At 40.7% G+C, this 12645-nt stretch overlaps 9 protein-coding genes across 9 annotated transcripts; 3 read left to right on the top strand and 6 right to left on the bottom strand.

The window, feature by feature from the left end:
- Positions 1-150: 150 nt before the first annotated feature.
- NEMIN01_1301 (transcription initiation factor TFIID subunit 12) lies at positions 151-759 on the bottom strand (the record flags this gene model as incomplete). Its single annotated transcript, XM_051477243.1, has 1 exon — positions 151-759. One exon carries the CDS (start codon positions 757-759, stop codon positions 151-153), a length of 609 nt encoding a protein of 202 aa, XP_051333203.1.
- Positions 760-1070: 311 nt separating this feature from the next.
- On the bottom strand, positions 1071-4700 carry NEMIN01_1300 (uncharacterized protein; the record flags this gene model as incomplete). Its single annotated transcript, XM_051477242.1, has 1 exon — positions 1071-4700. One exon carries the CDS (start codon positions 4698-4700, stop codon positions 1071-1073), a length of 3630 nt encoding a protein of 1209 aa, XP_051333202.1.
- Positions 4701-5149: 449 nt separating this feature from the next.
- On the bottom strand, positions 5150-6211 carry NEMIN01_1299 (26S proteasome regulatory subunit N7; the record flags this gene model as incomplete). Its single annotated transcript, XM_051477241.1, has 1 exon — positions 5150-6211. The coding sequence occupies one exon, from the start codon at positions 6209-6211 to the stop codon at positions 5150-5152; it is 1062 nt and encodes a 353-aa protein (XP_051333201.1).
- A 127-nt stretch (positions 6212-6338) lies between these two features.
- Positions 6339-6878, bottom strand: NEMIN01_1298 (uncharacterized protein; the record flags this gene model as incomplete). Its single annotated transcript, XM_051477240.1, has 1 exon — positions 6339-6878. The coding sequence occupies one exon, from the start codon at positions 6876-6878 to the stop codon at positions 6339-6341; it is 540 nt and encodes a 179-aa protein (XP_051333200.1).
- A 111-nt stretch (positions 6879-6989) lies between these two features.
- NEMIN01_1269 (protein transport protein SEC61 subunit beta) lies at positions 6990-7247 on the bottom strand (the record flags this gene model as incomplete). Its single annotated transcript, XM_051477211.1, has 1 exon — positions 6990-7247. One exon carries the CDS (start codon positions 7245-7247, stop codon positions 6990-6992), a length of 258 nt encoding a protein of 85 aa, XP_051333171.1.
- A 295-nt stretch (positions 7248-7542) lies between these two features.
- On the bottom strand, positions 7543-7725 carry NEMIN01_1268 (uncharacterized protein; the record flags this gene model as incomplete). The annotated part of the gene is made up of 1 exon (XM_051477210.1): positions 7543-7725. The coding sequence occupies one exon, from the start codon at positions 7723-7725 to the stop codon at positions 7543-7545; it is 183 nt and encodes a 60-aa protein (XP_051333170.1).
- Positions 7726-7942: 217 nt separating this feature from the next.
- Positions 7943-9217, top strand: NEMIN01_1297 (uncharacterized protein; the record flags this gene model as incomplete). Its single annotated transcript, XM_051477239.1, has 1 exon — positions 7943-9217. One exon carries the CDS (start codon positions 7943-7945, stop codon positions 9215-9217), a length of 1275 nt encoding a protein of 424 aa, XP_051333199.1.
- A 252-nt stretch (positions 9218-9469) lies between these two features.
- Positions 9470-10348, top strand: NEMIN01_1296 (uncharacterized protein; the record flags this gene model as incomplete). Its single annotated transcript, XM_051477238.1, has 1 exon — positions 9470-10348. The coding sequence occupies one exon, from the start codon at positions 9470-9472 to the stop codon at positions 10346-10348; it is 879 nt and encodes a 292-aa protein (XP_051333198.1).
- A 285-nt stretch (positions 10349-10633) lies between these two features.
- Positions 10634-12355, top strand: NEMIN01_1295 (uncharacterized protein; the record flags this gene model as incomplete). Its single annotated transcript, XM_051477237.1, has 1 exon — positions 10634-12355. One exon carries the CDS (start codon positions 10634-10636, stop codon positions 12353-12355), a length of 1722 nt encoding a protein of 573 aa, XP_051333197.1.
- Between the last annotated feature and the right edge of the window lie 290 nt (positions 12356-12645).

The following is a 12645-nucleotide window of genomic DNA, read 5'->3' as shown; positions in this document are numbered from 1 at the left end:
CTGAGTTACTACTCACTCAAAGTGTTTACAGAGTGCAATGTTTAAAATCAAAATAAGATAAATAAATAAGTGTCACTGAAGCATTCTACAGTTATACATAATGAACGTATACATTTTATTGAGTTATGCCTCGGCTTAATAGGTCCAACTCTATTCATTTCCCAGATACCTCTTTTGGTCCTTTTTTATCATTTGAAGACGCCTTGTGTGCTCTTTGTCAGGGTCTCTGTGTTTTACAGTCGTGCCTCTGTTGTACAGCTCTGTTTTTCTTTCCATCAGCAGCGCAAAGAGTATTTCCTCTTTTGTAATTTCCTCCATGTTTTTATTTCTGGCCACCGAGCACGCAGTGGATATTAAATTGTCGATGAAAATGTCTGCACCGCTTAGCAGGATCCTTTTAGACGACTCGTCTGCGCCTGTTTTAATCCCCATCTCCAAAAGAATATCGTCGATATCGATTCTTTTGTCCAGAGGATCGTTGTACTGCGGCTCGGTGTGCGGGTACTCTCTTCCTTTTTCCATCTTTCCTGCCACGCTGTATGCAGAAGACATATTCCCTATTTGGCCCTCCTGTTCTTCAGACTTTCCTATAAACATGTTGTTGAGCTCTCGAAGCTGGGAGGTCAACCGCGTTTTTTCATCGAGCAGCCGGGAGATCATGCCCGGGGGTTTGGATGCAGAGCCCTGCAGATACCGATTTATTTCACCCAGCATGCTTTGCAGATGCTGTATTTTCTTCTGAAGATTTTGCTCTTTCATCCCCATAAAAATTTACTAAATAGCTATTCTTCAATTTCATGCTTCTATAAATTCAGAAAATGTTTTCAAAAGCAAAAACAAAACTGCCGCAGGGAAACAACAGCTACTGCTTTCTTTTTGCTGCGATAATGTAATGATGGTGGTGTTTATTAAACTATACTGTGGGCGTAGTTCAGGTAAGATCAGTGTATTAATCTATGAAAGGTGTATATGTCTATAATAGTGTTTATCTGTGCTGGATGCGCTCTGATCTATCAGCCACAGAGTGAGAAAAGTTTCTCAATTGGACACCATTGAGATAGATGGCTGCATCAAAGGAATCTGTACGGGTTTTCGCCTGATTCTGTCTTGATAAGGGCCATAAGACTCTCTGCCTTGGATCTTGTCTCAGCATCCTTTGACTCCAAGAGAATGGCAAAGTATGGAGCGCTTTGTCCGAGTATCCTTCCAATGAACTCGGGAGCCTTCTTGTACATTCTCCGCAGGGTGGTGAATAGGGCTGCTTTTCTTGCTCCTTCTGCCTTGACTATTTCAGCAAGAACCACATGGTTTATTTCTTCTGCGTCTGATGGCTTATTGATCGACTGCGAGTAGAAGAGAGATGCTATCAGAAGAGGCATTTGTTTAGAGTTGCTGACTGATTTAACTGAAAGAGCAGTGATCTTTGCTGTGTCAATAAGCGTGTCTTTTTGGTGCAGGAAAAATCTTCGCATAATTTCAATGATGGCAATGTTCTCGTTTGCCTCCAGAGATGAGATTAGCAGCTCTTCCAATCGAGAGTACACACACGAGAGCGATGCCAGACAGTCGCCTTTCTGGTCATCCTTGGATATTCTCAAGAGAATGTGGATGAAGAGCACAGAAAAACCGTTGCATTTTTTAAGAATAGTGGGCCACACGCTGCTCTTGTTCTCAACTGCAGGGAAGACTTCGACAAGCCCTTTAGAAGCAGCGTGTTCTTCTATGTGCTCAATGTAGAATGCAACCAGGCTGTTTATCTCCTCAGTTTCCAGTTTCTCTAACTTTGATCTCACATATTCTCTGAGTATAATTATGTCCTGTCTGGTTTTCACTTCTTGCATGACGTATCTGATGTCTATCTTTGTCAGGGGCGCTATCAGGCCCTTCTTCTTTGTTTTCTTGATTAGTCCTAAAATGTCGGATGTGTATGGGTGCATAATGTTCTTTTCTCTTTTAACCAGATTTCCAAGAATGGACGAAACTATATTTGGATTCTCCGTGCTTTCTTTCAGAACTATCTTGACAATGTACTTCAGTCTGGACTGTATGTAGTACCTGATCAGAGATGACTTCTTGTCCTTTAGAATGGCTAGTATAATTGGAAGAGAGTTTTTCAGGGTCTTCTTCATGAGAAGAGATCTAAAAAGTAGAACTTTTGATTTTGAAGATGGGTTGTACTTAAGAACGTTAAGGAGCGCAGACTGGTCTGATATTCCTGCTTTAATGAAGGCAAGTAGGAGATCAGTTGCTGGCAGATTCTTTTTAAGGTATCTGGAAATAATACCTTTTACAATGAGGCTCGGTGTTTTCTTGAGCTTATCTGAAAGAAGAGCTGGCACGCCCTTCATTGGAAGAATGCTCTTCTCCCAGTTCAGCAGAGAAGGCTCGTATATGCCCATCTTTCTAGCTATTACCAGCGCGTTTAGCAGCAATGATCCAACTTCCATGTTTTCATTACTATCTGCACTTGGCGATATTTCTGATTGTGAGTCGAGCATATTAACCACGCTGTCCAGCAGCAGAGCAACCGCGTACTGGTTTCCTTCTGGTAGAGACTTAAGGAGCATGCCAGGTGTGCTGTGTGCACACAGGGCCTCGAATAGCAGGGGATTTCCGTTCTTATTCTGCTCTATTGCCTCCTGGATTATTTTAATTTTAATTCCGTCTTCCAGGCTGTTAAACACTTTTGCGAGACCGGATAACAGCACTGCTACATGCGATGTTGCAATGACTGCAAGAATGCTCTCAGATGAAAGAGTGCCGAAGTACTTTTCAAAGACGCTCTCCACCAGATCAAAGTTATCTTTCAGCAGAACATTCATCATTTTTGCCTCTACTGTTCCCGGCACCGTTATTGAATTTGTGATAATAGTGCCGAACTCCATTAGATCTAATGACATGGCTGATTTGTATGCAAGCAGAGAGACTGTTGTATCGATGTCGAATGTGTCAAGAGTCTCTAGGAGAGACATCAGCTCGCTTCCCAGGATCTTATCCTCTCTAGTTGATAGAATTTCCAGTATGGCTTTAATGCACCGTTTTCTTTCTGTCTCAGAGAGCCGCACAATGCTTTTTTTCATTGCAAGCAGAGACTCAGTAGATGCACCTAAGTCACTAAACAGATGGATAATGAACAGAAGCTCTGTCATACTGGCTTTCTTTTTTTCCCATTTTTTCTTGCTTATCGCCAGCAGATGCTGTTTTTCTTCAGGCGATAATTCCATTTTTAGCGGAGTGTAATCAGAGTATTTAGATGCTATATCAACATACTGCAAGAATGAATCGATAAACAGAGCTTTGTCAATGTTCTGGATAAATATGGGCACAGTTGTCTCCTGGAGGAATAAGCACGCACTCTCCCATGCCGTAGCTTTCAGAATCTCTGATGCCAGTGTTCCGTTGGATAGCACTGGAAGAAAAACCGACAGCACTGTTTTCAGGTTTGCAGTTGTGTCTATTTTCTTGAATATCCATTTTTCCAAGTACGTGTTTGGAAGAAGCTGGTAAAACTGTTTTAAGAATTTTTTGGAGAAAATTTCACCTTCCTTCTTCTCTTCCAGGCTAGCCAGAATCGAGATGGCGGGCTGCTTTTTCACGAGCTTTCCCCATCTGCTGTCTGTGCTGGCAAAGCCTATAAGCCAGGGCTTGTCCTGGAACAGTGCGACTAAGCTTTCATCGCTTATCAAATTATTGAAGATTATCTCCCCCACTAGCTCAAGCCAATTTGAGATCTCTTCTTTCTCTGTGATGATCTGGTAGAGGAACTCTTCTGGGTACTCGCTGATGATATCTTCTGCTGCTCCTGTTCTTTTGAAGTGCGCGTAGAGTGTTGAAAATCTGTGCGATACTTCTGCTACTTCTTCAGGCTGTATCTCAGTTGGCTTCTCTCTGAATGACTCGATTCTGTCTTTTATCTCGTCTAGCAGATCATGACTCCTGGATATCTGGAAAAGAGTAGACTCCAGTGGCTTGACTATCAAATCTGTTGATTTTTCTTTTACAAGCCTGTCTCTGCACTGCATCACAGAGTCGATCCACTGCCCTATGATCTCCTCTTGTACTTTCTCGCTTTCGAAGAGACTGCATGATACTGCCTCCAAAAACACTACAAAATTAACGGTGTCATTCTCTTCGCTGATGCTGCTCAATGGCTTCAGCAGGATGCTATTCAGTGCTATGGACTTTGCCAGTACTCTGCCTATGTGCACTGCTATGCTTCTGCAGGCAAGAAGATCGTGCGCTAAGTTTTTCTTTTCCAAACTGCTTTTTACCGAGAGATAGAGAATCTCTTGGAGTGCAGGAACTCTCAAAGTGCACACCACCAGATGGTCAAACTCGTACTTATCGATGCGGTATCTTCGTATCAGCCATTCCAGTATAATCTGTGTGTGCTCGTGGTGGGAGTACGGTGCCAGCTCTTCCAAAAACATTTTCATTCTTTTCGAGAGACTGCTGTTCTCTTTTTCAGTCAGCCTGTCTCTTCTTGAGTCTTTGCTTCTGCTATCTGCGAAATATTCAAAGTACTTCTGCGTCTTCTCGTAGAACTTCTCGTGGTATATAGAAAATAGCTCAACGGCCTCTTCCACACGCGTGTAAAAAAGAACATCAGGGTCTTCTCTCCACTCGTTAAAAAGAACAACCTTTCTTTTTTCTGTGGTGCATTGCTCACGCACTTTTTTTAGTTGTTCTGCAATACTCATATGAAAAATTTTACTCTCGATAATTAAATTCTTTAATTTAAAATAACCGCTAATTTCTACTTCTAGCACCCTTTCTCTGCGCACTCTGCACACCACTGCTCACACAGAGAAGCAATGCATGCACATACCCTTACGATGTGGCTGATTTATCTTTACGTCCTCTAAGAATTTCTTTGCTCATAGCCTAAGAGCAATTCATAAGAGGTTGCAGGCCGTATGGTATAGATTTTAAACACACAGAATATACATGAAGATATTCATAAGATCTATGCAGCAGATTATTTTCTCACTAGATCTTCTAATGAAAATACTACTGAGTTATACGGATGAGAAAATAGTCCATTGCAAAGAGTAAAATATGTGCATTTAAATAATTACACAGCAGTCAGATGTTCTCGCAACAAAAACTCTGCTGATTTGAATAAAAAACAAGACTGCACATTCCAAATTTATTCACTGGCTATCATCTTCTGTATGGTGTGCAGAATCTCTTCAGCCTGCTCTCCTATCTTGTCCGTGCTGTCATTTGGTGTCTTGTACACCATCATGTTCTGATGGTTGATTCTGCACCGGAGATCTCCTCGCAGTATCATGCCCTCGACATCGGACAGCATGTACTCCTGCCCCACTCCGAAGATAGATGACATCTGCTTGATCGAAATAGCCTTATAGCTCATGAACAGCTGGTTGTACGACCTTACCTTCATTCTGTACACAAAATAGTCTACCTTGTCAAAGAGATACGCATTGCTTCTCAGCTCCTCTGCAAACTTGCACATACTCACAAATAGTGTGTCGTATTCGCACTTGTCCAAGGACATTAGCAGATCGAGCGCGCTTGGAACATCCTTTGCTGCATCGCACACTTCGCTTGACTCTACAAGCTTGCTCCGAATGCTTTGTCTAGATAGGCCCATGAGGCCGCAGAACAGAGAGTATTTGACGAGCTCTGAGTACGTCATCAGCTCTCCTCCTTCAAAAGTAGAGAGCGCATCGATCAGCAGATTAGACGCTGTGTCGTATTCGCACTTTAGAATGTGGTACAGACTCTTGTACACTTTGAACTTGTTTTTTCTTCCCCAGTCAATGCCCAGCTCAATGATCGATTCAATTTCTTCCATTTTTTTATCTAGCTTCTCTTTCCACCCGAGAAGAATGAGCATCCTCACTTGGGCTGTGCAAATGTCAAATCGAAGCATCAGCGACTTATTGTACTCCATCAGACGCCTCGATGCTTTTGCGAACAGTTCGTACTCTACTTCCTCAGAGTATCTACCTGCCAGCTTGAGAAGGTCTTCCTCTGGGAGATCATTCATGTCCACGTCTATACTTTCACCAGAGGACAACTCAGTGCGGGGGAGAATTCCTCTCTCTTCGTACTCTCTCTGCAGTCCCGTCATTTTGTTCCTGCTTAAATAGTCAACTAAAACAAGAGAGTCCTCCAGGCCTTTTTCAACTTTGAATAAAATATCATAGGCCTCCAGTGTGGGCTTCTTAAAACTATAATCCATTTTTTATTCAAACATTCTTGTTTATTTATAGAATAATTTTAAATTCATTAGAATCCGCTCGTAAATATCTGTGTAGAAAGATGTAGAGTGTAAGTGTAAGAGTGTTGAATGTATCAGGTATTTATTGCTAGAAAAAGTAAAGCATGCTCCCAAGTCCTCGAAGACCACTTTTGAATTTCTTTGTGCTGTATGCATACATGAAGAACACGAACGCAGCGAGCTCTATTAAAGTAATTGGCAGTCTGAGGATGTACATCCAGCTTCTGCAGATCATAACAGCGAATGTGCTAGCCAAATAGGCTATGCTGTATACGAGCATGTCTTTTGCGAAAATGTTCTTGAAGAATGTCTTGAATCCGCTGAAGAAGCTGAGAATGACGAGAACAAATATCGAAAACATCGAAAAGTTCCATCCAAACGCCTCTGGTGTGATGGGCAGAGAAATAAGAGACATTACTGCTCTGAAAAAGAAGAACATCGAGAGCACGGCAGAGATGAGCATGCATCCAGCCTTCTGCTTTCTCGACAGCCCAAGAGTCTCCAGCAGAGAGCTTTTCTCTGCAAAGAAGTCTGCGTACGTGAACGGCAACACCTCTTCTCTCTTCTTAAAATCTTTTGCTAGTTTTAGTGTGTCCAATGCTCCCTGCATTGTCTTGTTGAAATTCATAGTTTGAAAATTTGCAAAACTTAAAAACAAATAAATAACCAATCATAAGATAAGAATAAAACAGAAAGCATTTGGTCTTTTAATGTAGATAGTGTGCGCTGCAATATCGCCTTACTTCTGGACCATGTATCCTATGACCAGGGCTGCTACTAGAGCCACTGCGCTAATTACCGTCTGCAGAGCAATTGAAGATCCAAATCGGCCTATGATGTGCAGCAGCATTATATTTGCAATAAAACATATCGAAAGAATGAGAACGTGCGTTGGCTGGAGAGTAAGATAGGATGGCTTTGTGGTGAGGAAAGATTTGATCGCGGTGTTTCGGGTGCCTGCGAGTGTTTTGCTTTTTACTGAAAGTTCTTTTTTCATTTGGGAACAAAAATATTTTACTATTTAACTCTTTAATTAAAAGAGCATTTTGCGCTTATACTCTCCACTGCCTCTATCACATCTCCACTGAATGCCATGGAAAAAGTTCTTCTGCAGCAGTTATCGTGCTGAAGGTGTAATAGATACATAATTAGTCTTGCTTTGATACTTTTGTGGTTATTTGATAGCTTTATTGTTAAATAGATAGTAAGAGTGGCTGCAGTCTTCACACATGCTGCAGAGCTTGAAGATTGCAGCAACCTTTCTTTTCTTACATGGTAGAGTGTGGTGGCCTTTACTTTGTGCATCTTTCCAGATGTTTTGTGAAGACAACGCTATTTACTTGAGTATTGCACACCTTGCACTGTATTCTGATCATTCCCTGCTTTCTTTTCTTTATTTTTCCCAAGTGTTTTAGCTCGCTGCTCAGCTCAGTGTTTATTATTGTGTATGCTATTTTCTTGATGATGTTTTCCATGAAAATTAATTCAAGAATGCACGAATGCTAAAAGTGTTCAATTCCTGTTTATTTGGCAGATATACCATCACAAATTTAAAATAGATAGTGTGACCAGAAGGCTCTTCTGTGTGTGATGGGGTGGTTCTCTGTGCTGCCTCTGCTTTAATCAAGGCACAGAAGAGGTTGTGCCAATTCTTCTTTTTCTCTATTTTCTCTTTTGCTTTTTACATTCTCAATGAAAGTGCAAATACTTGGAAATATTGAAAATGAGCTGAAGAATGCGCTGAGCAGCAGCCTGAGCAGACACAAAAACATCAAAGACGTATCCGATGAAATAGGAAAAGAAGTGGGGTATTTAAACGACACACAGATAGAGTATATAAAGTACAGCCCAATAATGAACCAAATGTTTAGCACACCAGCCATCATAAAGCTGAAAAGATCCAATGTTAGACACACGATCAATGCATCTCTCTCCAACAAAAAGCCCGTGCTTAAGTACAGCGGAGTTGCGCATAACATACTCCCCAGTCTCTTTGGCTACAACAGAGTCTCTGTGGAGAGCAATCTTCTTTATCTGAAGAGCACTGTTTCTCTTTTTAGAATAAACCGCTCTTACGGCCAAAAGACAGAAACAAAAAAGAAAACAGGAGTAGTAGACGCGCTAGCTAGTATTAATAAAAATGTACGCAATTCTCTATTGATCAACTATGTAAATGTGGAAGCACAGATTGACAAAATAAAAAGATCATTTGGCGTGGAGTATGCCATAAACAGCGCAATGAAGATAGGAGTAGAAGCTGAAAAAAAAGACGGCCAAATAAACAGCAAAGCTGAAATGTCTGCGAACCCTGTAGACCACAAGTACTCGAAGGTCATAGCCACCGCAGGAGTCTACAGAGAGCACAAGGAGTGCACAGCCCTGGAAAAAAAAGAAGTTATGGATGCAGTTAAATCAGAATATAAAACAAAAGACTCTTACGATTACAACGCAAAGCTAAGTCTGTACTTTAAGTTTGTATATCCTATCATGGATGCAAAGGCTTTGTGCCAATCGATAGAAAGCAAACTTGGCTCCAAGAAAGCAGGGCCTATAGCATATATCCAAAGCCTATTCAGAGGAAAAACATCTGCACAAAAAACAAGCAGCTGGCTTACGCACTACTTCCAGCAGTCTACGATGCACCTTCAAGGAGAAGTAGAAAGCTGCAAAAAAGTTGGAGTATTCACAAAAGAAACAACCAGTACGGCAAAGGCACTGGGCATGATAAAGTATGCTATAAATAACTATGGAGTGATGGGAGGCATTTTGGTAAATATTGAAGAGAGCCCTCTACACAGCACACCTTTGGCAAAAAGCATTAGCCCGCTGCTGGGCCTCAGCTATATCCCAAACAGTTCTATCATCGACAGTGCAAGTATATTTTGGCCCTGGGATAGCATAAAAAAGAAAAACGGTATTCTCAACAAGCTGTACGCCTTCGAAATCAACATATCCAAGGAGTATTAAACCATCTCGCTTAAAAGAGTTCTAACTGTAAAATAAAAACTATCTGATTAGTTGCCTATTAACAGACTTTATCAACTGTAAAGCACAAGATTTGCTTTTTGCATCGGCTGTGATTTTTTAGCACACATGCATTTTACAAAAAGATTGCGCTGGTGTGCACAAAAATAAAGAGTTTTACATTGCTCCTTGGACATTCCAAATTTTTTTAATTTAATTAGTATTTTTACTCTCTTCTGGCACTTTCAGAGGACTATGGCACGCCCTAAAAAAGAAGGATCAAAAGGCAAAGAAATGAGATTAAAACTGCCTGCAAGAGTTGAGGATTTAAGAACAAATAATAAGGCTATCTTTCCACCGAAGACCAGTACACTGATGGAATACATCAAAAACAAGCTCTATTTTGTTGTGGCACTGTTTAAAAACCTTTACTTCATTATAGTGGGGGATAAAGCGTGTGATCCAAATAACATCAAGTGTCTAAAACTAATCATAAAAGAGGCTGTGAAGATAAGAATGGAACAGAGGTCTGCAAACACAGATGGTGCTGTAGACACGGATGTTGTTATAGACACGGGTGGTGCTATAAACACAGATGTTGCTTTGCAGGAAAATAAAGACGAAAAAAAGAATGCTGATTCTACTGATGCTCCTCAAAAAATAGATGAAAACACTGGCAATCATCAATATAGCACTAGCACAATGAGGTCGGATAAGTTTAGAGATTGTGTATTGATCTCTAAACATTTGCAAATAAGACACACTGAAGATCAGACAAAAAGCCTAATTAAAAGATCACAGGGACCAAAATTCAACCCGGCAAAAAGAGAACAGATGGAAGAAGCGAATTTGCAAGTGCCGCTGGATATAAATGTGCTGCAGATCGTTTTTACCCTTATTTTCATTTTTATAACTCTAAGCGCGATAATCTGGTGGATGGTGTTCCTGGTAAAAATAATCTTTATTAACCCGCCCCCCAAGCTGGAAAAGCTAATAGTCTCTGAGCTGACCAAAGAGCAGAAGGAAGTGTTGAACAGATACAACAATCTGTACAGTCCAGACAATACAGGCAATCCCAGCAATAAAAGTGCGCAAAAGTACTACGAGCAGTACTTGCACGATAATATAAACTAGCATTAAATTCAAAGTAAAGATCGAATATCACCGCTGCTACAACTCAATAAATATAGTATAATGATCGCAGCATATTTTTCTCATTTTCTGTGCTTCTTTTTGCTGGCTAGACTATGCAGCTATCTTCTCTCTTATAACTCTGCTAATTTTTATGCGTATAATCATTGAGATGTATAGGATAGCTGTATTGTTTTACAGCTATTTTCTAAATCGCATTTCTTTTGTACATGTGATGGACACTCTAGCACTGTGCAATAAATAGAATGAAATTTACTAAATATTTTTATGGTAAAAGAGAACAAAAATACTCCGAATGTTCTGCAGTGGATAACATACGGCGCCACTGCATCAGCTGTCCTGTACGGGATATACAAATACATAATGCACGACAAAATAACGCCTGAGCGCTTGAAGGAAGAGGGAAATGCACACTTTCTTTCAAAAGACTATGCGGGAGCGCTGAAGAAATACACTGATGCTCTGGAGCTGATTGAGAGACTGGAAAACAGCGGAGGACTAGGAAAAAACAGCGAATATAAAGTAAAAATAATCAACAACATAGCACAGGTTCATTTTGTGATGAAAAACTACAAATTGGCGCAGGAATTCACAGAGGCTGCGCTGAGCCTCAGCCCCACACACTATAACAGCTTTAAAAGGCTGGCAAAGCTGGAAGAAATAAACGAAGGATACGGCGATGTTAAAGGCCTGGCTGTAGTGACTGCCTATCTAATATTAGAGAAACACTGCAGAAAAGAAAAAGAAACAGATGAAAAACCCAAACAAACCGATGAGAAGGCAATATCTGAGTGCAAAGACAGCATGCAGGAGATAAAAGTGCTAAGCAATAAGAACGACGCCGAGACATTCACACCAAGTAAATGGGACGATGTGCTGAGCAAAAAAATAGAACAGCTTTCGAACTCTAAATCATCGCAGATCAAAGAAGATGGGAGCTACAGCGTGTCTTTTGTGAAACTAGAAGAAGTGCTGAGCATTTTTAAGCAGGCCATACAAGACCCCTGCTTTGGAGAGCTTGTAGAGTCTGATAAAAATATCATTAAATGGGTGAACACAAGAAACTACACTGCGCTTGTTGACTATCTAAACAGAGAGCACCCATCAAGATACACAGCAAGAGCCATGTTTATCGCAGGGAACATAAGATACATACAGAACCGCATCCCTGAAGCTATTTCTCTTTTTGAGCACACCTCCACAGTGTACAGCGATGTTCTAGCCATATACATAAGAAAACTGAAGAACATTGGCACGGAAATAGACGAAGAAAAAGCCCTGAAAATAATGAACGTAAAAGACCCCATTATCAGGATGTATCTTGCACAGATGCACCTGGCAAGCAACAACATGGGGCACTATCTAGCGAGTTTAATCGATCTGGAAGCTGAAGGATCCATTTCTCTTCCATTCATAGCAAATATAAAGTCGCAGTACATGCTGCACGAGTACAAGGAGGCCCTGAGCACTCTTAAAAAGGCGCTGGGTTTATTCCCCAAGGATGTGAACATGCTTTGTGTAGGCGTTGAAGTGCTATCGCAGGAAATCAACAAGATCGAAACAGAAGAGGAGATAGACGATGCTTACATTGAGAAAAACGGAAAGTACAAAGAGACATACACCATTTTAGCAGACATTCTGTCCAAACTCAGCAAAAAAGAATTTGCAAACTCGCCCAGAGGAACATTCTTCTGCTACATTGGAAACAGCGCCCTTAATCGACACCAAACAGCCGATGCACTTCTAAATAAGGCAATTGAGCTAGACCCGTACAACAACACGCTTTTGATACAGCTCGGGCAGTACAAGATAAACTCAGGCGACTTGCTGGGATTTGATCTTTTTGAAAAAGCTGCCAAGCTATCTTCTGAGGCATCTCATGAAATATACAAGATGCTCTACACGTACAAAAGTATCTATGCTGTGCAAGAGTACTATCCCCATATCTCGATGCTTGCAGTAAATAACTCACAAAACAGCTCGTCATAGCACCAAACAATATTAACTAGACAAAAATATGTGAATTTGCACAATGTTCAGAAGTGCACATAATAAATGACCTTAATACTATCTTGCATTTTTATCCTCAGTCTTAATAATAATTTTTATTCTGCAATTCACATCCTGTCATGTAATTTCAACCAAGGAAAAATATTCATATAACTGAAAAAAGAATAAAAATGACTAATGCACACTTTCTAGTGCTATCTATAGTAGTGAATGAGAGCTAATAGATGAGTTAATAACTGCAGAAGAAAGATGTCTGGTTTGTTTGTTTT

The sequence above is a fragment of the Nematocida minor genome (genome assembly GCF_024244105.1).
Source record: "Nematocida minor strain JUm1510 chromosome Unknown 7872, whole genome shotgun sequence".
Taxonomy (NCBI): Eukaryota; Fungi; Microsporidia; genus Nematocida; species Nematocida minor.
Note: the sequence above shows the minus strand (reverse complement) of the source record. Positions and strands in the feature narration are given on the sequence as shown.